Source organism: Hibiscus syriacus, unplaced genomic scaffold, assembly GCF_006381635.1.
Source record: "Hibiscus syriacus cultivar Baekdansim isolate YM2019G1 unplaced genomic scaffold, ASM638163v2 tig00112382_pilon, whole genome shotgun sequence".
Lineage (NCBI taxonomy): Eukaryota > Viridiplantae > Streptophyta > Magnoliopsida > Malvales > Malvaceae > Hibiscus > Hibiscus syriacus.
Genome location: NW_024063318.1, coordinates 1095787 through 1122918, shown reverse-complemented (window position 1 = coordinate 1122918; position 27132 = coordinate 1095787). Strand labels below are relative to the sequence as shown.

Genomic DNA, 27132 nt, shown 5'->3' with positions numbered 1-27132 from the left:
TGGTGCAAAGTATCAACAAATTCTAGAACTACATCTTCCTTAGCGACATGGTCTCTAATGAAGTTATGTCTAATTTCAATATGCTTAGTTCTAGAGTGTTGAATGGGATTTTTAGTGAGACAAATAGCACTAGTATTGTCACACTTGATAGGGCTGGTACCTACTTCAATTCCATAATCAAAAAGTTGTTGTTTTATCCATAAAACTTGTGCACAACAACTACCGACTGAAACGTATTCTGCTTCAATAGTAGATAATGCAACACAATTTTGTTTCTTTGAAAACCAAGAAATCAGCATATTTCCAAGGAATTGGCACGTACCGGAGGTGCTTTTCCTATCTAATTTGCAACCTCCATAATCCGCATCAGAGAAGGCATGCAAGCTAAAGGTAGAGTCTCTAGGATACCAAAGTCCTAAACTAGGAGTGTCCTTAAGGTATCTAAAGATTCTCTTAACAACTAGTCAATGTGATTCCTTAGGGCATGATTGAAATCTAGCACATAAACAAACACTAAACATAATGTCCGGTCTACTTGCAGTTAGATAAAGCAAAGAACCAATCATTGACCTATATAATTTAACATCCACACATTTACCTCCTTCATCTATGTCAATCTTTGTCGATGAGCTCATTGGAGTGTTATGTGGTTTCCTATTTTACAGTCCAAACATCTTGAGCATATCTTTGACGTACTTAGCTTGATTGATGAAGATGCCATCTTTTCTTTGCTTGATTTGGAGTCCCAAGAAAAATGAGAGCTCCCCCATCAAGCTCATCTCGAATTCACTTTGCATTAGCTTAGAAAATTCTTGGCAAAGAACATCATTAGTATAACCAAATATTATATCATCAACATAAATTTGAACTACTAATAAAGCTTTACCTTTATGCTTTAAAAACAATGTAGTGTCAACCTTCCCTTTGGAAAAACCTTTTTCAATTAAAAAGTTTGACAATCTTTCATACCTAGCTCTAGGAGCTTGTTTTAAACCATAAAGTTCTTTTGTCAACTTAAGAACATGATTTGGAAATTTTAAATCTTCAAAACCAGGAGGTTGTTCCACATACACTTCTTCCTTTATAAAACCATTTAAAAATGTACTTTTAACATCCATTTGATATAATTTAAATTCATGAAAACATGTAAATGCTAATAACATTCTAATTGCTTCTATCCTAGCTACGGGAGCGTATTTTCATCATAGTCTATACCTTCTTCTTGAGTATACCCTTGAGCAACAAGTCTAGCCTTGTTTCTCTCTATATTACCACTCTCATCAAGCTTATTCCTAAATACCCATCTAGTACCTACAGTATATTTATTACTAGGCCTTTCAACTAATATACATACATTACTTCTCTCAAATTGATTTAACTCTTCTTGCATAACCATAATCCAATATTCATCATTTAATGCTTCTTTTATATTCTTAGGCTCTATGCATGAGATAAATGCAACATAAGTACAAATATTTCTAAGAGAAGATCGAGTTGTCACCCCTTTAGATGGATCACCTATAATCTCACCATCCTTGACATAGTTATACTCTCTTGGGTAAGATACTTCCCTTTCTTTAATGGTTGGATTCTCGAGAGGATCTTGAGTTTCCTCATATTTTGTTTCTTCATTTGATGATGGTTCTCCAGTGTCATGTTCAACGTCATTTATATTTATAATACCTACATCATCATTCAAACAATAATCCTTTCTCGGAAGGGGAGTATCATCAAAAACAACATGTATAGACTCTTCTAAAACTAAAGTTCTTTTATTAAATACTCGATAAGATTTAGAATTTAAGGAATAACCCAGAAAAATTCCTTCATCACTTTTAGCATCAAATTTGCCAAGGTTTTCTTTACCGTTGTTTAAAACAAAACATTTACATCCAAAATGATGAAAATAGCTAATGTTAGGCTTTTATTTTTGAAAATTTCATATGGAGTTTTCTTTAAAATTGTCCTAATCATTACTCGATTTACAACATAACAAGCAGTATTTGTGGCTTCCGCCAAAATATTTTGGCAAATTGTTTTCACAAATAATGGTTCTAGCCATTTCTTCTAAAGTTCGATTTTTCCTCTCAACAACTCCATTTTGTTGAGGGGTTCTAGGTGCTAAAAAATTATGGCTAATACCATTAGAATTACAAAACTCAGTAAATCCAAGATTTTCAAATTAAGTGTCATGATAACTCCTAACACTAGTTATAGAGTAACCTTTTTCATTTTGGATTACTTTTGAAAACGTGATGAATTTTTCTAATGCTTCATCTTTAGTACTTAAGAATAGAACCCACGTATATCTAGAATAGTCATCTACCAAGACAAATGCATATTGTTTTCCACCCAAGCTAGTAGTCCTAGTTGGCCCAAAAAGATCTATATGGATCAATTGTAATACTCTACTAGTTGATACATCATTAATGGATTTAAAAGAAATTTGATTTTGTTTTCCTTTAGCACAAGCATCACAGATTTTATCATTATCAAATTTAAGCTTAGGCAACCCTCGAACTAAATCTCCTTGAATTAGCCGTTGCAAAACACTCATACTAGCATGTCTTAGTCTCCTATGCCATAACCAACTATCATGCTCATCCTTAGCAACTAGGCATAAATTAGTCATATCAATAGAGTCTAAATGCACCATGTAAATGTTTCCTATTCTATGACCAACAAGCATAATCAAAGTAGATGCAATGTCAATCAATTTTGCAAACACTTAATTTAAAAATAAGACATTGTATCTTTTGTTAAATTCATCTAATCGGATTATTCTTTAATTCATTCACATACAAAACATTATGCAATGTTGATTATCGAGATCAAAAGCACATGGATAAAGTTTTTGAAGATGTTATGCATTAAAAGTTGATATCATTGAAAACTTGAAATCTATGCATAAACATTAAAAATTTTAAGGTCAAAAATTTGTAAAACCAAAGTTCTTGAAAAATCGATATCAATTGTTAAATAGATATCAATTACATTTTAAAAACAATTTTTACAAAAAATTAATATGATGAACTAGAGTTTATAAAACATTACCAACAATTACTATGTTCATCATACAATATCTTTAAACATACATGGGATAAAACCTAATAATTTAAAACATTTAAAACCTCATGCATGCATAAATTAAATGAGCAACCAAATAAAATAATTACATTAAGTTTAGAGGTTGCCAATTCCTTTTTCATGTGTGGCTAAAACATCTTGAATATCATCATCTTTATCACCATTGCTCCCACACACCTACAAGAGATATTTAAGTAGATTTTGGTATCCAAATTGCTTTCGATCCGTGAATGTTAATTTCAATACCCCTTGTTCCTTTTGGAACCCATACTTGTCTAATTTTAAATCTTTTTCCTTTCTTTAAAGGACAAGTATGTTCCTTATGACCATGATAATGACAATGTGAACATATTGTCATTATTGAACTAGATGAATTATTTAAAATGATCTATTTTTCTTTTGTTAAGCATTCAAGCTTTACTTTCAAATCAAAATTTTCTTTTTCAATACTTTCAAATTTCATTTTTGAAAGCTCTAAATCCTCCTTCAAGAGTTCATTTTTATTTTCAAAATCCATTTTCGTTTCTAGAAGAAGTTTGTTTAATTTGAAAATTTCTTTTTCAAAGTTTTCAGATTTTAGTTTTGAAAGCTCTAACTCCTTTTTCAACATTTCATTTTGTTTTTCCAAGTCTGTTTTAGCTTTCAAAAGAAGATCATTTTTAGCTATAAATTTAGAAATCAAATTTCTATATTTGGAGTTCATGGTCTCAAACTCCGAAAATAATTCATCATAAGCATCTTGTAACTCATTAAAAGATTTTGAATTTAATTTATTTGAGTTAGAAGATACCTTTGGCTCTGTGAGAGCTAATAGAGACATCACCTTTATTGGTTCTTCTTCTTCCTTATCTCCATAGATCTCCTCAAAATTATCCCACATTTCCTTGGCACTTGAACAAGAAGAAACTCCTTCATATTCTTTAGGATCAATTGCACAGCATAACATGTCCATAGCCTTTGTGTTTTGTTGAGCTTTCTTCCGTTCTTGATCACTCCACTTTTTGCCTTCTTCGTAGGAGATGAATATCATTTCTCGATTATCATCCAAGCTTCCATATCATGTTCTTGGATAAATATCATCATGAACCTCTTCCAACGACGATAATTTGATCCATTGAAGTAAGGAGGCGCGTCGATTGGTCTGGATTCTTCCATGGAGAATGAACCGAAAGTGGACACCATCTTTATAGATTTAACTCTTCCCTGATATACTCAAGAGGTGGTTAAACCTTCAAATGAGTCAAGCTCTGATACCAATTGTTGAGTTAATCGATCGATGGAATTGGCCAAGAGGGGGGTGAATTGGCAATTAAAATTTGGTGGAAGCTCTTGTAAAAAATTAAAAGTAATTGCACAGCGATTTAGAGTGGTTCGACTTTCTCAACCAAAGTCTACGTCCACTACCTTAGCTATCCACACTAAGGATTTTACAACAAATTCACTAATTTGTTCTTTCTTTTAAGGACAAAGAGTAACCTTACAACTCCCTCAAGAATTATACCCCAAATTCTTGAGCACACACTTTTTCAAAGAGAAATACACAAATTTGCAAACTTACAAGGAAAACCTCACAAGGCAATATGTTTGCACAATTCTAGAACAAGATAAGAACACTCAAAGATGATTACAAATGAGCACAAATTGTGTTCTTGAAAGCAAAATGAATATTGAAGGAAAAATGGCTTGATTTGCACAAACTTGGTGTTTGATGCTTTCTCTCTTGTTTCTCAATGATTTCTTGTTGATCAATGGCTTCAGAACTTGCTTAAATACTCCTTCAATTGATTCTGAACGTTGTGGATGATTAGTGGAGTCAATAGAGCCGTTTAAATGTGAAAACTATTAATTAAAGTAGTTGGGAGCGTCAGTGCATCGATGTATACCCATGGTGCATCGGTGCATCAAGTGTAAAATTCAAATATTTTTACCGTTGGAACCTTAGTGCATCGATTCATAAAATGCATTCGATGTTTCAAAATAGCCAAAGTGCATCGATGCATGGCTGGTGCATCGATGCATCAAATGCATTCGATGTTTTCATAAAACCTTGAGTGCATCGATGCATGGTATGTGCATCGATGCATGATATGCATTCAATGTTCAATTTATTTCATGGTGCATCGATGCATGGATTGGTGCATCGGTGCATCACTTTGAAAAATTGATTTTAGGCTTGATTTTGGTTCAAAATACTTTGAAAATTTGTTTTAAAAATAGTTTAAGTATAAAACACAATTTTACACATTTAGTAAGGTTTGAAATTGATCTTGAAAGACTTGGAGTAATAATTTGATATTCGATTAATTGAATCGAATATACTTATAAAAATCTTTGTAAAATCTTAAAATTCATTTATAATTAATTTGTTATGTTGAAACATCAAAATGTTTTCAACAGTATCTACAACTCTCAATGCAACATACAATGAGCTTTCATATCATATCATATTCATTTAATAATCCATATTCCTATATTACAAGCCATTTTCATTTATCATAAAAAAATTGGGTTTTTCATACCCGAAATCATTCATAATTAGAGCATAGATACCATATAAAGTACTTGTGGGCAATTTATGCTCTAAAATAAATTCAAACAACATTTCTGAAAAAGCGTTAAAGAAATATTCAATTTCTAAAATAATAGATCATTCTTAAAATTATATTTGAAATTTCATTCTTTAAAATATTAATATGAGATTGACTTATCACAAGTCTTCCTCAATCAGAATAAATAATTAAATAAATTGCACTCACTTTGATATTTTATTTATGAGTCAAAATATAAGCCTCAATAACCTTTAGATTTAATCATTTGCTTTCAATTGCTTCAACTACATAATTTATCGAAATTTCATACTTTGACAGTTTGCACTACCTTCAAAGAAGTATTATTCTGTATTAATATACATTCTTAAAAATTATTTTGTTTATTCCAATGGAAACTAGACTCGAATACGAATCTAACCATATAAGGCACTTCTTCTAGTTCAACTTGTACAATTTACAGAGAATTTTTAAAGTTGACTTACAAAAACTGTTTTGAGCAGAATCTGTTGCCATGTTTTCTGACATATCATTGATTAAAAATTTATATATTTTTGTATACACCTCAAAATCAACATTCGTTTGTTTTAAACGAAACTAGACTGATATACAAATCCAACGGTATAGAGACATCATCCTCTACTCACTTCTGTATAATATTTGGTGATTTTTTAAACTTATTGTTTAAATAATAATTTCTAGGCAGCTTTCCCTAATTAATATCCTTATCTTATTCCATAATTCTATTAGCTTACCAAATGAACATTTATACATGAATAACAAATCTCATAATATTTAGGAGTCACTTCTTACCATAATAACTCATTCGTTGTCTCATCACAAGCCAAGAAATATTCTAACTATATGTTAGTATCGTACTAAAATAATCTAAACTTAAAAATATAAAAGTCAATAAAAATAAAATCGATACTTAATCGATATAAAACTAAATCATAAATCCATAATAATTCAACTTCCCAAAATCTTAATTTAATGCCATAAATATTTATTTTCATCATCATCCCTTCAACATTTGCAAATTTCACAATTAAACCTCTAATTATGATTTTCCTTTTAGAATTCATATCAACCTTTCCATTTAATTCATAATGATCCTTCACCATTATAATCTTTTCACATAATTTACTAAAATTTCCAGCATGGTAATTTTCTTAACAAAATAATACCAACACTTTTAAAAACTCAAAATTAAGTCCTAACTATTGAGACTATTCAAATTTCATCATCATACTTATCCAAATTTTCACTTTGGTCCTTAATCATTAATCTAACTTAAAATTCCAGCATTTCAATGTTAAAATTCAACATTGAACATCCAATTAAACATTTATTCACTAAAGTCCCACAATTTTCAAAACTTGTAAAATAGCTCTTTTGATATTTCAAGCTTTCAAAATGATCTCCAAAGCTTGTAGAATACATCTAATATCAATTCTAAATCAAGGAATTTTTTCAATATTTTCCCTAAAATTTCCCCTTATTTCCGAAAATCATAAAGTAGTTGGGGTAAATTTTTCATTCAATTTCAAGCATGAATTCAAGCTCCTATGATTTAATTCATGCTATTCTAATCTTCATAACATCAAATTCAATCAAAATTCAACCAATCTCTATAAACCCTAGTTATGGCTAATACTTATTGTCAACACACATTTTCGTCCTACTAGGATTCAAACTCCTAAAAATATGATAAAATTTTGCTAGGATTCAAACTCCTAAAAATAGATAGAGTTCTACTAAGATTTAAATTCCTAAAGATAGGATCCACAAGCACTATAAATAGCCATTGTAACTCACCATTGTAACACACGATTCACACACAAAACATAGAGGAAAGCACGGGAAGATACAAAGGCAAAACTATTGTAAAGGATTCGAAAAGGAAATAAAAGGTAGCATTTTCTTTTTTTCTTTCTTTTGCATGTGCACGTTATTTTTCTTGAGATTTGGTTCGAATAACCCAAAACGTGGGTTGCGCCGATGACCAAAATGGGTGGGGTTTCGAAGTTTCGAACCTAGATCTACCCCGAGGCTTATTTTTAAAAACCGGTTTGATTTTCGGTTAAAGGAGGGGAAGAGCTTTTTAAAAATCTATATTATTCCCTTTATTTATTATATGGATATTTTATTCATTTATTTTTATTATTCATGTTATTATTATTATATGTATATATATATATTAAATTATTTTCATTTATTTTTTTACTATATTTTATTATTATATATATATATTTCTTTAATATTTTACTTATAAGTCTAATATTACTATATATATTGTAATTATCTTTATCTAGTCGTATATATTTTTTATACTTTTAATAGTTTATTTATATACCTATTATTAAATATATATTCTTAATTATTTTATTTGATTATTTCTTTATTTATGTAATATATCTTATAACTTTATATATTTATAGTATTTTTTATTATTTTTTATTCATTATTATTATTATTATTATTTTTTAAAAAAAACATTGTGTCTTTATCATTATTATTATTAAACATTATATTATATACTATTAACCTAGAGGGTCCATTTTTTTGTCTTATTTCTTACTAAAGCCCCCCACTTTCGGTGAATTGGGAGGGTAGCTTTTCTATTTTTAAGTATGGTGTATATATATAGCTTATTTATTTTATTAATACTTTGATATATATATATATATTTATATTTTTTCCTTTTTTCAAATATTACTATATATAATTATTATTTTACTATTTTTTTTCTTATCTTACTAATTTATTTTATTTATTTTATTTTCCCCTTGTATCTTATTTGTTTTCTTTACCTTGTTTATCTAACACATTTCTCGATTTTTTTTAAAGGATATTTTCAAATCAATCAAGGGTAAGAAATTAGGATCGAAACTTTACCTTTTAATTTAACTTGTTATTTTTTTAATTAAGACAACTGAAAATTACGTAGTACCGAAAGGGCGGTTCAAGGGTGCTAATCCTTCCTTGACCGTAACCGACTCCCGAGCCCGGCATATTTCTGGTAAGACGCAGATCAGGTAAGAAATAGGGTATCCGATCAACCCATTTATTTTTAAATAAATGATCGGTGGCGACTCCAATCCACATTTTTCTAAGTCGAAGCCCAATTCCGAGGCCCAACTGAAAGACGGTTGCGACAGCTTGGCGACTCCGCTGGGGACGGTAAGTGAGTCAGGCTAAGGTAATTTCCAATTGTCTTTTTAACGAAAAGGGTAAGTTTAAATTTTAAGGTAATATTTCGATCCTTTTTACTTTTGATTATTTTCGAGTAAATAGTTGGACTAATCGTTTTTTCATGATTTCAGCCTTCAAAGTTTTCTTTTTTTCATCTAAAGGCTCTATACCCGAGCTCCGAACCCGTTTTAAGTGGGGGTGAAAGCGACGCCTTCGTGTGAATTTATTCACCGTATGGGCCTAGCAAGTAGCCTTCGGGATTCATATACATTATGCCTTCGTGTGAATTTATTCTCCATATGGGCATAAGGGAATGTGTCCTCTCGAGTTTAACTTAGTCCACACAAGCCTGTGATGGGTTTAGGACTAAGGGTCTGGTAGGCCCAAGGGGGCACCAACAAGGAGAACTCGGGTACCGTTTTTTAGAACCTAACCCAAGAGACTATGGAGAAATTAAGCCTACCCTGAAACCACATTCGAAACCTATGACATTTTTTTGTGTATTTTACTTATTTATTTTTATATTATTATTTTACTAACCTTTTTGCCTTTGTGTTTGTTTTATAGCATTTTGCATCATAACAAGAGGTTACTGATCCCTGAAAATGTGTTTATTACACAAAATAATCTGAATTAATGGACAAAGGTGTTGTAATACAATAGACTAAGAACCCTGAGGTACGACTATGGTCCGAGAAGACTCAGAAAGAAAAGGGAGACAACCTTCAAGAAAGCTATGTGTCAGAGCTGGTTAGCTACGCATCTATCAGCCTAAAACAGAACAATGTGCAGGAGCTTCGAGATATCTGGGACAGTTGGAAGGATGATCGGAAACAGAAGTTCAGTCAACGGTACGGTGACATTGCACTTTTACTTCACGTTAGGATTGATGAGCCCTTGATTAGAGCCATGGTCCAATTCTGGAACCCGAGATACAGTTGTTTCACTTTTAACTGGAGGACATGGTGCCTACTATCGAAGAATACACCACACTGCTACACTGTGAAAACATCAAACTAGGGCGAGTCTACGTTAAGCACACCAAAAGTCAGCCTTTCAAGAGTACACTGGCCAGAGTCGCGGGAATAGACGAGAAATGGGTAATTGATCAGACTTAGCGCAGAGGCAGCGGGGAAGGAATTGAATGGATCCACATAAGGCAATTAATGAAGAACCACCCTGATGAGTGGAAAACTATAGACCTTTTCGCACTATATCTGTACGGTTTGATTATTTTTCTGAAGGCTTTGGGGTGCATTGACGCAGCCGTGGTGGAATTATTTGAACAACTACCGAAACAAGTCAACCCAGCACCAGCCATCTTAGCAAAAACCTTTCATTCTCTTAATCATTGCAGAAGAGTTGGTGGAGGAAGATTCATTGGGTGTGTTCAGCTCCTTCAAGTATGGATTCACAGCCACTTCTGGAAGACCAACGGGATTGCCTACCGTCGATTTAGCACTACCTATTCACCTTTGGGAGAGTTCATCACCATGAAATGGCATGAAGGTGCTTCAAAAGAGAAGTGGATGAAAGTCTTCACTCATCTTCAGGACCGAGATATTGCTTGGAGAGCCCCCTGGTTGTTCCTCAGTGATGTTCTTTTCCGGTGTGAGGGCTCTGACACGATGACCTTGCTAGGACTTTGGGGTGCAGTTGGGTATGCTCCATTGTTAACACTGAGACAGTATGGGGCACGTCAGTTTGTCCCAGCAACATGCGGGCTATCTGGATCAGAGTTTGGATATCACAGCAACAGCTGATCAAAGAAGCAGCCGATTCTTGGAAGAAAATATTCCGAATGGACATTGTAGCTGCCAAGAACATGCTTACCCCGGATTATGTGGAATGGCGAAGATTGAGGAAAAATGACAATATTCCGGTGCCAGACTGTGAGGACACCCGAACTATGGAAGAACATCTCAGGCATGTCCCTTCTGAACTCGAGATAGCCAAGACAGAGTTTGAAGCTGTGAATAATGAGTGAGGCAGAGGATAAAAGAACTTGAGGCTGAGCGCTATCATGGAAGCTGGATGCTGATTCTCAGAAAGATAAAGCAGACAAACTGGAAAAGGAACAGAAAAGAGTCTGTTTCGAGCTCGAAGACTTAAGAAAGGGGTATCAAGATGATGTCAAAGATAACTCCAAGTTGAAAATGTCCTCCGAGTACTGGAAAGAAGAAGCTCACAGCCTGAAAAGAAAGTTTGAGGGGCCTGATGAGAGAGCCTGGAAGGAAAAGATGAAGATTGCTCAAAAGCGCTTAGCAGATAGTCAACATCAAAACCAACGCTTGAGAATCCAGATGACTGATCTGGAGAAACAGCATGAGAGAGATGGCAAAACAATAGGTGAGTTAGAAGCTATCATAGATGGATTCAAAAAGCAAGCAGCCGAGCTTCAGATAGTGGCCTTTGATGGAGGTCTACAGTGTCGTTTCCGTTGGGAGCAAGCACAAAAAAGGGTGAAGGCCAGAGACGCAGCCATCCGAGACTTCCTAGATCAAGCACAGAAGGCAGCCCGTCATCTTCATGACCTGGCAAGGGAAGCCGGAGTGGTTCGACAAGGTATTCAACCAGTAACGGATGAAGGCAGAAGACTTGTCAATCTACTAGAAGCTATTCAGGGTTTAGAGGATTTAATCCGAGTGTACCTTTGATTGTTTTTATGTCTCTTACAAGATAAGATATTTTTGTCTGAATAAAGATTATTTATAATAATGAACACTTTTTTTGGATCAGTGCCTCTAAGCTGCATACATCATGCATTGCATATTTTGCATTCTATATCTCATGTTTATTTCTATGTTTTCCATGTTTTTACATTCGTATTAACAAACAGAACATGTCTCAGAAAGCGAAAGAGAAAACACCAAGTCTACCACTACAGACATTAAATACACCAAGTCTACCACTACAAACAGAACATGTCTCAGAAAGCGAGAGACAAATGGAGGCCAGAATGGAAAAACTCGAGGAGAACATGACGAGACTGCAAAAAGAATTGGAAGACAAGTTGGCTCAAAATAGTCAAAGCACCCTGGAGTCCATTAAGAAGAACCAGGAGTCATTGGTCGATCAAATTGTGGCCAAGTTATCTGGATTACAGCAAGCTAGTGTAGTAGAGGGAGGTTCCTCCGGAGGGGTAATCATATCACCAGCCCCACAGGTGGTTATCTCACCCGAGATCATACTAACACCACAAGAGAACTCTTCTGCTGTCAAAAGAAAAGCACCATCTGTTGTAAAGGTGCAAACTTCCACAACTAATCCTGATAATCGTCCAGATGATTACGGTATCCCGGATTTCGATGAAGATGACAAAGCGAAGAATATAGAAGAAAAGATCAGGATGCTAGAAGATCGAATGAAGTTGGTCCAGGGGGATCATGACTATTATGGAGTGGACGCAAGAGAGCTGAGCCTAGCTCTATATTTGGTGCTTCCGCCAAAATTTAAAGTTCCTGAGTTTAAAAAATTTGATGGAAACAGCTGCCCATCTTCCCATATCACTATGTTTTATCGGAAGATGACAGGATATGGAGGGAATGACCAACTCCTGATCCACTGCTTTCAGGAGAGCTTGTCCGGTTATGCTATCCGTTGGTACAACCAGCTCAGCCGAACTCATATCAAAACATGGAAAGACTTAGCCAAGTCCTTCCTGGAACAATATAAACATATCAATGATATGAGACCAGACCGGGTTATGCTACAGAGCTTGGAAAAGAAGCACAATGAAAGTTTCCGACAATATGCACAGCGATGGAGGGATTTGTCTGTGCAGGTTCATCCGCCCTTGGATGAAAATGAGACTAGAAAGTTATTTGTACAAACTCTGAAGGAACCTTATTTCGGGCACCTGGTGGTAATTACATCGGGAACTTTCTCAGATCTAGTTATGACTGGTGAGATGATCGAGCTAGCTATAAAACAAGGAAAAATTGAGGGAGATATCAACAATGTCAGTACCTACAACGCCAACAAAGGTGTTACGGTCTCAAGTCCAAAAAATGTTGCAGTTGTACCGTCTAGTACTTCTAAACAAACTCAGAGAGGACCGAGGAAAGAAAAGATTTGCATCAGTCCAATCCCAATCACATATGAGGAGTTACTCCCAACGCTAGTTGAGAAAAATCTTGTGACTCTAGTTCAATCCAAACCTAGAGAGGCCCCATATCCTGAAGGTCATGATATTAACGCCGTATGCAGCTATCATATTGGGAGCTCAGGGCACACCACTGAGAATTGTGGGGCATTGAAACGTAAGGTCCAAGATCTGATCGATTCAAGGGCATTCACTTTCAATATGTAATGGGGCATTCTGATCGAGAGTCATATGGGGCATCCATTAGGAATTTTTTTGCATTATCAAGTATATCATCTTGTTTGAACTTGTTTTTCTTTCATACTTCTTATGCGTGAACATTTTTAAGTCACTTGACGTTTAAACATTTTAAATAAAATACTCCTTCTTAGGAGATGAGCAAATTTTGATCTTGAATTCCTTGAATATAACCTCAATTAAAAACTGTTTAATAATTGAGGTTGTAAATCTTTAACAAATGACAAGATTGAACCCTGTAAAACAAAGACCCCTTGGTCCTAATTTAAAAGATAAATCAAACTACATATTTTTCTCTTACCGAGCTAAGTTTTCTCTTCTCATGAAGAGTCCATCCAAGGTTTGGTATTCAGACACGTATTAAGAGCGAACAGAATAGGGCAACTAGCACATGAGATTGCAAAACTAATTGGTTTATACCCTTGTTTATGATGTTCAGGGATGATAATGATCTTCACAGATGGAATAGTCGAGTAAGCAAATCTAGTTTAGGTCAGTTGTTTGGAAATTGAACTCTAAAGATGAGATCCCTTGACTTTCAAAAACACCTAGACTATAACAGGTTCTTCTTAACAATCTTAAGAAATTAAATCCGTAAAGCTGAGCTATTCCACTAAGGCAATTGGTTATAGAGGAAACTTGAAAACCCTGGCTTTATGAATAGATTATGTTCAAACTATGACACTGCTTGGACACTTGGCAATTTGGTGTTTGCTCTACTTTTTTTGTCAGGCCAAAGACTTTGTGATGAGATGAACCCTTCAGTGATTTGTCCCTCTAAAGCTAAACTATTCCACTAAGGCAATTGGTTATAGAGGAAACTCGAAAGCCCTGGCTTTATGAATAGATTATGTTCAAACTATGACACTGCTCGGACACTTGGCAATTCGGTGTTTGCTCCACTGCTTTTGTCAAGCCAAAGACTTTGTGATGAGACGAACCCTTTAGTGATTTGTCCCTCTAAAGCTGAGCTATTCCACTAAGGCAATTGGTTATAGAGGAAACTCGAAAGCCCTGGCTTTATGAATAGATTACATTCAAATCATGACATTGCTCGGACACTTGGCAATTCGGTGTTTGCTCCACTGCTTTTGTCAGGTCAAAGACTTTGTGATGAGATGAACCCTTCAGTTAAACCTGATAAAAATGATTATAAGCTGTCCCTCTAAAGCAATTGGTTGAACGCCCCGAATTTATGGATTCGGCTAGCCAGACAATGGTAAAATAAATCAAATTCATCTAAAAAGAAATTTTCGGTAATAATAGACTAAGGGAGTTGAGAAACACCTGTTATAGTCAAATTCACACGAGCACTCAAGAATTTCATTTTTAGACCGATATTTCTGCACTACCTTTGTTAGAAGAGCTTACGAAACTTGAACAAATGGAAGATTTCAGAGAACTGAAACTGAAGTGTTCTGAAAGGTATAGTCATTGATTATGCTAGTTGTGTCATTTTGTTCACCTCTGATCAAAATACCAAATCAAGAAAGAGGGGCATGCCATGATCTTCACGATAACCAAATCGATGAAACAAACCCACCTCTAGACCAACTTTTCGATCTTGATATTTGTCAAAGATTTGCAGCTATCAAAGATTAAAAGAGTGTTTGATTCTTTTGATATCCAATGAACTCATGTTTTATGATTTGCTTCAATTGTGAAACCTAGAAAGAGGTAACTTTTTCAAAAGTTCTTTTTGATATTTTTCAAAATTTTGAACATTCGAAAGAAGAAAAGCATTTTCAAACAAGATAAGTTCTCTGGAAGCATATCTTGGAATTCAACAAATATCGCTCTGAAGCTCAAGATCGAAACAGAGGCAAAGGAAACCATCTTTGGGGCAAAATTTGATAAGGGAAGGAAATATTGTCTTGAGGTTTGCAAGAGTACACCCTGGTGGAAATGAAGACAAATTAAGTCAGAATGAAGATTGCACACGCAACCATTCCCCTCACATCTCAACATATACATCAACACGTACATACATGACGCATGAAATTTGCATCTTTGAATTCATCATCATTAGCAATAAAAACCTTGATTTTTCCTCCCTTGAGGGCAAATTCAACAACAAATAAATTTCATTTGGGCATACATCAAGCATACATCATCAGGATAGTTACATCCATATACATTTTATAGATCTTTCAGGAGAAGATGAGATTAAAAGCCAACTCGACAGATTGAAAGATCGACATTCATCTCCAGATTCAACATTTCCAATATAAACTTTGTCTCACTTAAGACAGTCTCATTTAATGCAGATGATTATCTCACTCAAATTTGTTTTTCTTAAAACATACTTTGTCTCACTTGAGACTGTTTTTCTCGAAAGAAGATTTATTTCACTCAAGATTGTTTTTCTTAAAACAAGATTTGTCTCGCTTGAGACCGTTTTCACTCGAAATAAGGCATTTCATTTCACTCAAGGCTGTTTTTTTTAAGAAGATTTTATCTTGCTTGAGATAGTTTCCCTCGAAACAGAAAATTTTATCTCCCTTGAGACAGTTTCTCTTGAAAACATTTCCCTTGAAATTAATTTTTTCTCTCCTGAGATAGTTTCCCTCGAAACAGAAAATTTTGTCTCCCTTGAGACAGTTTCTCTTGAAACATAAACATTGAAAACATTTCCCTTGAAATGATTTTTTTTTCTCTCTTGAGATAGTTTCCCTCGAAACAGAGAATTTTATCTCCCTTGAGACAGTTTCTCTTGAAACATAAACATTGAAAACATTTTCCTTGAAATGAATTTTATCTCACTTGAGATAGTTTCCCTTGAAACAAATTTTGTCTCCCTTGAGACAGTTTCTCTCCAAACATAAACTTTGAAAACAATTTAACGAAATCTTTGAATATGTTTTCCTTCAAACAAATTTTGTCTCCCTTGAGACAGTTTCTCTTGAAACGACACAATTTTCTCGAGAATAGATTTCAACTTCACGACAAAGGATGTCTAGATCGAAGCCAAACATCCACGATTTCAACTCCATGACGGAGGATATCGTGACACTCGAGACAACACAAGTTCAACTTCACAACGAATGGACGTCTGGTTTTCAACAAACAACTTCTCAATTTCAGAGCCAATTTCAACTTCACGACGAATGATATTGGACTCCAGACAACGCAAGTTCAACTTCACGACGAAGGGACCGCTGCTTGTCAATAACAACTTCTCAATTTCAGAGCCAATTTCAACTTCACAACGAAGGATATTGGACTTCAGACAACGCAAGTTCAACTTCACGACGAAGGGACCGCTGCTTGTCAACAACAACTTCCCAATCTCAGAGCCAATTTCAACTTCACAACGAATGATATTGGACTCCAGACAACGCAAGTTCAACTTCACGACGAAGGGACCGCTGCTTGTCAAAAACAACTTCCCAATCTCAGAGCCAATTTCAACTTCACAACGAAGGATATTGGACTCCAGACAACGCAAGTTCAACTCCACGATGAAGGGACCGCTGCTTGTCAACAAAATTTCATTCAGAGTCAATTTCAACTTCACAGCGAAGGATATTGGACTCGAGACAACACAAGTTCAACTTCACAACGAAGGGACGGCTGGTTGTCAACAAACAATTTCCTGGTTCCAGAGCCAATTTCAACTTCACGACGGAGGATATTGGACTCGGAACAATGCTACTTACTTGGATTTCAACTTCACGACGAAGGATATCCAACTCAAAGAAGGATTATCTACCATCAAAATTGTCGAGTTCGACTCCATTCAGCTCGATGACACATCAATCACACTACTTTCCGGTTGCAGTCGAGGTTTTCAAGTCGAGAAGATGACCTGGGTTAGCCGTGCCTTAGTGATAAGCAACCATTTTCAAACAACATAGCTTAAGTCAAGAAAAAGCTATCTGTCAATGAAGATTTCTGAGTTCGATTCCGATCCAAGGTCTTTAAACCGAGAAGAAGACCGAAGGGTAACGGGAAGCCACGTGCTGATTCAAATTCCGAACTACGGCTTCAATTTCATATCATTTCAAGATGAACTCGACTTCACGATGGAGGAGTCATCCGTAACTCAATTCGACAGGGAGTTATTGAAACATCAGAGTTAATTTTCAACTCCACTGAACGAAAAGTGTCTTTTAATCTTTGCCTATCCCCGTTACACGACTATGGGCAAAGAGGGGCAGCTGTCAACACACATTTTCGTCCTACTAGGATTCAAACTCCTAAAAATAGGATAAAATTTTGCTAGGATTCAAACTCCTAAAAATATGATAGAGTTCTACTAAGATTTAAATTCCTAAATATAGGATCCACAAGCACTATAAATAGCCATTGTAACTCACCATTGTAACACACGATTTACACACAAAACATAAAGGAAAGCACGGGAAGATACAAAGGCAAAACTATTGTAAAGGATTCGAAAAGGAAATAAAAGGTAGCATTTTCTTTTTTCTTTCTTTTGCATGTGCACGTTATTTTTCTTGAGATTTGGTTCGAATAACCCAAAACGTGGGTTGCGCCGATGACCAAAATGGGTGGGGTTTCGAAGTTTCGAACCTAGATCTACCCCGAGGCTTATTTTTAAAAACCGGTTTGATTTTCGGTTAAAGGAGGGAAGAGCTTTTTAAAAATCTATATTAGTCCCTTTATTTATTATATGGATATTTTATTCATTTATTTTTATTATTCATTATTATTATATGTATATATATATATATATTTCTTTAATATTTTATTATAAGTCTAATATTACTATATATATATTGTAATTATCTTTATCTAGTCGTATATATTTTTATATTTTAATAGTTTATTTATATACCTGTTATTATATATATATATATATTTTATTTGATTATTTCTTTATTATGTATATATTATCTTTATATATTTATATATTTATATTATTTTTTATATATTATATTATTTTTATTATTTTCGATTTTTTATTCATTATTATTATTATTTTTTTTAAAAACCTTGTCTTTATCATTATATTATTAAACATTATTATATACTACTAACCTAGAGGCCCATTTTTTTGTCTTATTTCTTACTAAAGCCCCCCATTTTCGGTGAATTGGGAGGGTAGCTTTTCTATTTTTAAGTATTTGGTGTATATATATAGCTTATTTATTTTATTAATACTTTGATATATATATATATATTTATATTTTTTTCCTTTTTTCAAATATTACTATATATAATTATTATTTTACTATTTTTTTTCTTATCTTACTTATTTATTTTATTTTTCCCTTGTATCTTATTTGTTTTCTTTACCTTGTTTATCTAACACATTTCTCGATTTTTTTTAAAGGATATTTTCAAATCAATCAAGGGTAAGTAATTAGGATCGAAACTTTACCTTTTAATTTAACTTGTTATTTTTCTTAATTAAGACAACTGAAAATTACGTAGTACCGAAAGGGAGGCTCAAGGGTGTTAATCCTTCCTTGACCGTAACCGACTCCCGAGCCCGACATATTTCTGGTAAGACGCAGATCAGGTAAGAAATAGGGTATCCGATCAACCCATTTATTTTTAAATAAATGATCGGTGGCGACTCCAATCCACATTTTTCTAAGTCGAAGCCCAATTCCGGAGCCCAATTGAAAGAAGAGTGCGACACTTATCACTTTTAGATGATTTTAATCATCACTCATGCTTGGAAATTAATCTACAACCTTAATAACTTAAAAATCATCCATCAACTCTTCAAAATATAACATGTTCTTCAACCACCCAAATCATGAAACTCATCATCCAAGCATAATTTCCATGAAATTTTTATACAAAATGATAGAGAATTAATCCTCTTATTAATTCTCTATCTAATATTTTAACCCAAAAATCAACCATATAGCCTTAGAAATCAAAATAAAAATTTATTACCTTTCAACCATGGAGCTCACGGTAGCTTGAACGAGAAAGGGATGATTTTCTTCTACCCGCTAATTATGGCTTAAAACACTTGGCACAAAACTAATATAATTGAATTTAAAATTCAATTCATGAGAAATTCCAACTTTGTCATTAATGAATCATGATAATTACCAATTGTCATTGAAATATCTTCCATTAAAATATCTCATAGTCAAAGATAAACCAACTTGAAGTTGACTTTCTACTTTAGCCATGTAATTTTTGAAAATTGCAATTTAATCAATTAATTTTCCCAATTTCGGTTAAATAGAGAAAATTAACTTCAATTCTACTGTTCCATGCTACATTTCACTGTTCTAAAATATGGAAACAATATTTCCAACCTTTATCTAACCTCTTAATTTTTTTTAAAATTTCAGTTCTATCCGATTATCCGATTTCTTACTAGATTTTATTGTTTTATAGTTTTAATAAAACCCCGAATCAAAATTTGGATTCCCAAGAAAATTCTTATTTCGAGACAAACTATTCATTTACATGTTAAAATATATAAATTTTAAAATTTACATTTTGGTCCCTAAACTTCTCAAAAATTTTACTTTGTCACTAAACTTTCAAAACTTATATTTTAGTCACTACAAATGATGATTAGCAATTAAGGTTACAGTTACGAATTTTTATAAACGGTTAGCCAACGATTAATCGTTAATAAATTGAATTTATAATTATATTTCTAATTTACTATATTTTTACGCAACTTAATATAATTTTTATTGCCTATAATTTATATATTTTTAATAAAATTTCTATACAAATAACTTAATATATATTTGTTTATTTCTTTGAAAATATAAAAACATACTTATACCAATATAATTATGTGTTTATTGTTAGGTACTAAGATATTGAAAGATGTATATACTTACATTGGTGTAAGTATTTGTTAAGTGAAACACTTTTTTATTTTATTAACTTACATCGGTGTAAGTATGTGTTAAGTGCTACATTTTTTATTTTATTCACTTACAATGTAAGTATGTATTAAATGCTATATTTTTTGTAGTATGAATTATCAAAAAAAATTGACAAATAATTGTATTAGATTAATCGTAGGTGAACCTGTAATCGAGTCATTAATAACGATTAAGTTACGGAATATCATAACCATTACAACAATTCACCAACCATTTAGGCGGCTAAATGGTACGCCATCTATGAACAACCTACCTTGGAACACTAGACATTTGGTCTCCACGGGGTTTCCAAAAAAAATAGTGGTTGGGCCTGTTGGATTTTGTATGTAATGGGTGTGAGTGTCTAATTGGTTTTAGAATTGGGCTGAATTGAGTTTGTAAATAAAAAAAGTTTTTTGAAAAAAATAAATTGTTTATTTATTTAAATGGTATTAGAAATTAATTAAAATATAAGTATTTTATTTTAAAAATAAATATCATGAGATAAAATTGGTATACAAATGAGACCCGAATAATAATTGAGTCACATTTATCCCTCTTTGTTTGTTGATGTGTAACAAGAATAGAACAAAGAAAAAATAATCAATTTTTATCCTGTGAATAGATCTTAAATGGTTGATTTGCTTTCTCATCTCTCCATGAAGATCAAATCTAGAAAAAAATTAATTGTGTTTAATTAAACACCTTATAGACCATGATCTTATCGTAACAAGATGGAGATATCTAATCAATATGGCATTTGTTTTGAGATTATCATTATATTTAATTAGTTAGTAATTTTTTATTTATTAGTCAATTAATCTAAATTAAATACTAAAATAAGTTCACTATAAAAATATTTCTAATTTAATTTGTTTCCCTTAAGAGATTTAATGTTCTGACTTACTAAACCAATTAAGTATGGATTAAATATCATCGTGTTTTTGACAAATTTTAAATCTAATTATAATCCTTCTTAGAGGAGATGAAAAGGGCTCTAAGAGAAGGAAGGAAAATGTTCCTAGTAGGCCTAGTACCCATGACCTAATAAAATACGAAAGAACAAGATAAATTATGATTAGTTATTCAACAATCATTTATAATGAGACACTTTTGTTATAAAATAAATAAATAATCTTAATCCGTAACTAACTCATAACATTTGAAAATAGCTAAAAGAATTTTGGATCTAGAAATCAAATGAAACACATTGTAAACATGGTTAAATATACTTATACATTATCACAGTATTCCAAAATTCAAATTACAAAATCACAGATTAGAAAATGTTGCCAAATTCCGAGACTAATATGGCTCCCCTTCTATATATTTATATGACTAACAAATAACTATATAATAATATATATTAGACATATTTGGCATATAATAATAATACTAAACAATAATAATAATAATAATAATGTGAATGAGCATAATTATAACTGGGATTCAATTCACCCTATTTAGGCGGTAGCAATCACAGATAATAATACAACAGACTTTACATGACCCTCAATTCTATCTTAAATCTTGATTGCATACACCAAAAGAGAGACATCATTGTTTCTAACAATAATCCCATAATTTTTTTTTTTTTTTTTGATAAGAAACAATAATCCCATAATAAGCCGATACCATACCTTTTCCTTTCTTCACAATCAAGTTTAGCTTCAAACCAATCCATCATTTTCAATACATTCATTCATCCTCCACCTACAAATCATGACGTGTTTCTTCAACCCATATCTCATTAAATTAATAAATAAATTGCTTGAGGGTGTAAATATTTACTATAGGAAGAACCTCAAAAGTTGTTGGTAAATAAAATATTAATTCCACTAAAAATATGTTCAAAGAATAACAATAGAACCATTTTGACAAGAGACGATCGAAGTTTTTTTAGATTAAAATGTAAAGTTCTTTTTAGTACCTTACAAATATTTTTTAAATTTTGATTTCTTATAATTTATAGTTTATCATTTTATTTTAATTTAATTTTTTTTTAAACTTTTCATAGTACTTTTATTTTAGTAACTTCTTGAATATTTTAATATTTTTAATTTAAATAATTTATTAATTTTAACTTTCTGTTTAAAGTATTTAAACTCTCAAACTTCATAAAAATCAATTAAACCCAAAAATTTTCTAAAAAAATCAACCAAGTCCTGCTGAATCCATCATTCACAAGTGGACTACCACATCAGCACATGTGGATAGCCATGTTAGTACCATGGACCGCTATGTCAACGACGGTTTCCATTGGTCAAAGGACCACATTGATTAATTTTTTGGGTTGAAAGACTTAAATTGGGTGCAAAAAAAATGTTTAGTCTTGAGAGTTTTAATTGATATTTTTAAAAAAGTTCAACAGCTTTTTGCTTAGTAATAATAAAAACACACCTACCTAAAACACCACCTCCAATGTGGGAAAAGCACCGTCATGTGTGTCTTGATGCATCATCATGTAGCTGTGTCACTCTCACATTAGGGTCATCCTGTTAGGGGGGATACCATATATGTAAGAAAGTCCTGAAACAAATTTAATCAGTTTTACCCTGCTATGTTAGCACTATGTGGAAGACTCACCCGAATGTAGAAACCAGGAGATCGAAAGAAATCCATGGGTCCCTGTAGAACAAAACACATAATATACGCAAAGTTACCATTTGGACTCGATAATAGAAAGAAACTATTGCACGAAGAGATTCTATACCATCCCAAGCATGGTTTGCTGAGTGCCATAGTAACCATCATGGCTCGTTGCTATGGTGTTTAACTGTCCCTATGAATGCAAAATCCCAAATTGAAAAATTAGTCCTCTTAATGCAGTACTAATTGCATAAATAAAGCTATCTAATTGACTCATTATGGCTATAAAATATGAGATTACCAGCCCCTGAATTGTCTGTTGATTCCCATAATAATTATCACGAGGTGCCATTAAATTAAGCTGAACCTGAAAAAGGCATAAAAACATGGAACAGAAAACAACTGACATAAAGGATAAATAAAATCAACTGTAATGATCTTACCATTCCTTGGACACTTGGTTGTGCACCAAAGTAACCATCTAGGGCTACTGATCTTGAGCTTAATTTATCCTACAAAAAAGTTACAGATTCAGACCAACTTTATTCTAAAAGCCTGAGAAAAATTTCTTGATTGCAAAGGCTGCAATAATTCTTATTGTCATGCTATTACTTAACGCAGGTGTTTTAGATCATTAAAACATCTACGACTGGTCCGCTAACTTATAAAACAAAACTAACCATTTGTTGCAAACCATCTGTTGCTGAAACAGTCATTACCTCCTGCTCTGTGTTTCCCTGGACAAGAAAAAGGTACCCTAAGCACAGAGCGGGGATAGAATCTGCCAAAAATATACTCGACATGACAAACACTACGTATAATTAACCTTTCTTTTCTTAGTTGGGTTCTTTTTCTTGTTTTTCTTGCTTGTTCTTCTGCTTGGATTGTCTTCTTCAATACACATCATACCCTGAGTGGGGGATGCCACAGCTTCTACAAGGCTCTTGTTAGAGGTATTTGCACTCAAACAGTTCCCAAAAGCCTCTTCCAGGCTTCGGAATGCAGTATAGTAGCTCTCTTGAGACAATGAACCCTCCTCAATCAACTTCATTGCTATTTGAAATAGATTATTGTATCTATGTCCCCTAGATTGCATTTGTTCAGATTCTTCTCCCATGAAATGCCTGCTCTTTGCTTCTTTCGTCCATCGTTTCAGAATATATTGAGACGGGATGGCTGAGTGGCCATTTATTTGGAGAACTACCATAGCATGCCTGCAGAGATACCCTTTGTATTCATATGAGCGGCATATGCAAGAAACTTCTGCCTTCATCTCATTCAAAGTAACAACAAAATCCTGATTCTTTTCAAGATCTTGAACACTAAAAATGCTGCATGTTGAATCATGATTTTCTTGCTTCGGATGACAAGCAATCGCACCCACGACCTCGAATTGGAACCTCTTGAATAATGTGTGAGTATATACCCCTGCAACACTCTTCTCAAAAGGTGATGGAGATTTTAACGTAGGCACTTTGCTCCATGAATCAGAAGTTGCTTTGGCTTCCTCTTCATACCGATCTTGTAAAATTGCTTCATAATGTTTCAAAAAATCTTGCACTGTGGTCTTCTTATGTACGTACTTGTCAAAGAATGAGTTCACACTCTCACTTCTCTGAACCGTAGACATCCCAGCTAACAGCACATTCATTATATAGGTTGGCACCCACATTTTGCGGTCTTCATACAACAATTTCATCCATTCATCATCTTTAAGTTCAAATCTATCAAGAATTTTCCACCACCTTTTGGCAAACTCTTCATCTGTCCTTGACCTGTAGATGCATTTCTCAAATTTTGCCATAAAGTTCCCATGCTGTTTGATTACATAACCAAGATTCTCAGAAACCTTTCCTATTATGTGCCACAGAAAGAAGCAATGATGAGTATTTGGAAAGATTTCCGCAACAACTGTTTTCAGAGTTTTGTCTGGGTCGGTTATTAGGGCTCTAGGAGATTGCCCACCCATTGCTTTCAGCCATGTCTGCATTAGCCAAGAGTATGTTGAGGCACTCTCATCTGATACCAATGCACATCCAAGTGGAATGCACTGGTAATGGTGGTTCACTCCAATAAAAAGTGCAAGAGGCATCTTATATTTGCTTGTGACATAAGTGGTATCAAAAGACACAGCATCACAGAAATAACTGTAATCATGCCTACTCTTTGAATCAACCCAGAATAAACTTTTCAGACGCTGATCCTCACCCACGTCTACTGCATAAAAGAAGTTTGAATTTATGTTCTGCATGTGTGCAAAAAATTCGAGCGAAGTCTTAATATCTCCGGCTTCTAATACCAAATTTCTACTTTTATCAAATGGATTTTTGGGATCATTCTTCAGACCAACAACATTCTTATATTCAGCAAATTGTCTAGCCATTGTGGCATACATCCTTCTGGTCTGTTCATTAACAGCTTGGGGTGGTAAAAGTTCATGGTTATGTTCTTTCACGAAACTATGTATGACCCATTTTCCATCAGGCCTTCTCTTCACATGCATACTTGCTTTACAGTCTGTCTTTGAACACGACCGGCGACCAGTTGCATTTGCATTTTCAGGGTCTTGCTTGCTTTTTCTAGAACGTGGGCGATTAAAGGATTTGTCATACTCCCTTTTGGTCCCGTATCTAGAACAGGCAAACTTTGCATCAATAAATTCTCTTGATGTTTTCGAACGTCGGCTATTTTGTATAGCAGTGTTGAATCCCATAGACCGAGCATACTCTTGATAAAAAGAATATGCTTCCCCATGTTATTCGAATTCCATGCCAGAAAGTGGCTCAAGATTGTTATCCTCCTTGAAGGTCACCATATCGACAGCAGAAGAATGCATCTCCCCAGCACCATCATCAGCACGCATATCCTCTCCTACAACCTGAACCATTCCATTCTGCAGTGTTTCATCACCGTCTAACATATTATCAATTCCATTTGCATCCTCATCTTCTGTGCACTGCTCACCAGAAGGTAACCTAAGATCTATGTCCATGATTGAAACTTGTTTACTTCAACCGTTTCCCTGCCTGAACCTGAAAAAAATGTGGAAGGGTGACATCATGACAACATAATAATAAAAAAGAAAAAAAAACAGGGCAAAGAACAATTCACAATAGCCAACTCTGATTATAAAACAGAAAGAAAAAAACTAATTCATGTCCTCGTTAACTCTTTACCAATCCTACATACATACATACATACATACATCTGAAATAAGTTAAACCCAGAGCAACAAATATGATGGGCATTTCAAAATTCCTTAGCCGTAAGTTGAATATGTGAAGAACATTTCCCTAGTACCAACATTCCAAACGAGCTAAAAAAAGCTACGATTTTAATAAAATTAAGAGCTGTCGCCATAAATTAGCTAATAAGATCCCGCAGGAAACAGATAATATAACATATACAAGCGAATGATCAATGAGAACAAATAATCATGAATGAAAAATCAGCAGGCAGAAACAGAACCAATCCAACAAGATAATCGGGCAAGTTTGAATCGTATAAAGATTTTAATATAAAACATCATGAAAAGAAAAGGCATTTGGGAGAAGGAAATAGGTAAAATTGAGAAAGCGGGATTGGAAAGCAAATAGCTGGGAGAATGGGAAATTAAATTAAAAAAAGAAGAAAGAAAGAACGACCTGAAGTGGACGTGAAATAGCATGAGACGAGGGGAGTGATGATTCTGCGAAAACCAAAGGCGAGTGGGGGTAAGGCGCGTAGGGGATTGGGGGATTTAGGGTTTATTTGCTTTCGTTTCCACTCGCTTTTATCTCACACTCGCCAATTTGGGGATCTCAGACTGTGTTCTCACATTCACTCGCTTCTTGTATGAGTAAAATTCGATGTGTCCTTTTTTATTTTTTATTTTATTTTATTATATTAGATAAATTACGTGTTTAGCATCTAAATTATGAATTTTAATCCATTTTAATACTTCAATTTTTAATTTTTAAAACCATACAGAAAGTTTAGTTTTTTGTTTCATCTTAGTACCCATTATTAAAAACTTTAGTTTTTGTTTCATTTTAGTACAACTGATCAAAATTTAACGTTAAATTTTAAAAAGATTGAAAGTTTAGATACTAAATGTGTTAGGTTTTTAATTGCAGGACACTAAAATAAAATGAAAACTAAACGCTAGGTATGATTTAAAAAAATGAAAGTTTAAGTACTAAAACGGATTAAAATTAATAGTTTAGGCAATACATGTATAGTGTACCCTATTTTATTTTATCCTCTCCCTTCAGGCCTTCCGCCTTCACTTGGTTTTTTTAGCCCAATACCCCAAACAAGTAAAAATTTAGGGTATTGTGCTTACCCAAATTTTTTTTTAGTAAACTACGACATTTGCAACAATCCGCCTAGAACTCATCACCTCGAGGTGAAGAGTTCCATCGGATATTATTTTTTAATGTTATTCGCTTAGTGGGCCCCATATGGACTGTAGTTCCCCGAATTTCGGGTTAGGAGTTAGGCTAGCTCGAGATATGCCTTGAAATAATTTCCTTAATTTATGAGAAGTGTAGACACCCGTTTTTGTCCGAATCTA

General features: G+C 33.6%; 2 protein-coding genes across 2 annotated transcripts; both read right to left on the bottom strand.

The window, feature by feature from the left end:
- Positions 1–21421: 21421 nt before the first annotated feature.
- On the bottom strand, positions 21422–25389 carry LOC120178800 (protein FAR-RED ELONGATED HYPOCOTYL 3-like). Its single transcript, XM_039184583.1, has 8 exons — positions 23404–25389; positions 23258–23314; positions 23021–23089; positions 22879–22944; positions 22702–22770; positions 22575–22616; positions 22405–22483; positions 21422–21701 (listed from the first exon to the last, which is right to left on the bottom strand). The coding sequence occupies exons 1-7, from the start codon at positions 25288–25290 to the stop codon at positions 22427–22429; spliced, it is 2247 nt and encodes a 748-aa protein (XP_039040514.1). The 5' UTR covers positions 25291–25389; the 3' UTR covers positions 21422–21701; positions 22405–22426.
- Positions 25293–25593, bottom strand: LOC120178801 (protein FAR-RED ELONGATED HYPOCOTYL 3-like). Its single transcript, XM_039184584.1, has one exon. The coding sequence runs from the start codon at positions 25567–25569 to the stop codon at positions 25333–25335; it is 237 nt and encodes a 78-aa protein (XP_039040515.1). The 5' UTR covers positions 25570–25593; the 3' UTR covers positions 25293–25332.
- Positions 25594–27132: the final 1539 nt, after the last annotated feature.

What these genes read in the sequence shown, in the direction of transcription:
- LOC120178801 (XM_039184584.1), bottom strand. Translation starts at nt 25,569, where the DNA reads ATGGACATAGATCTTAGGTTACCTTCTGGTGAGCAGTGCACAGAAGAT.
- LOC120178800 (XM_039184583.1), bottom strand. Translation starts at nt 25,290, where the DNA reads ATGGGATTCAACACTGCTATACAAAATAGCCGACGTTCGAAAACATCA. An exon ending in CAGATGGTTTGCAACAAATG is followed by an intron (nt 23,090 to 23,257) that starts GTTAGTTTTGTT and finishes ACTTTTTTGTAG; the next exon opens with GATAAATTAAGCTCAAGATC. An exon ending in AACCAAGTGTCCAAGGAATG is followed by an intron (nt 22,945 to 23,020) that starts GTAAGATCATTA and finishes TGCCTTTTTCAG; the next exon opens with GTTCAGCTTAATTTAATGGC.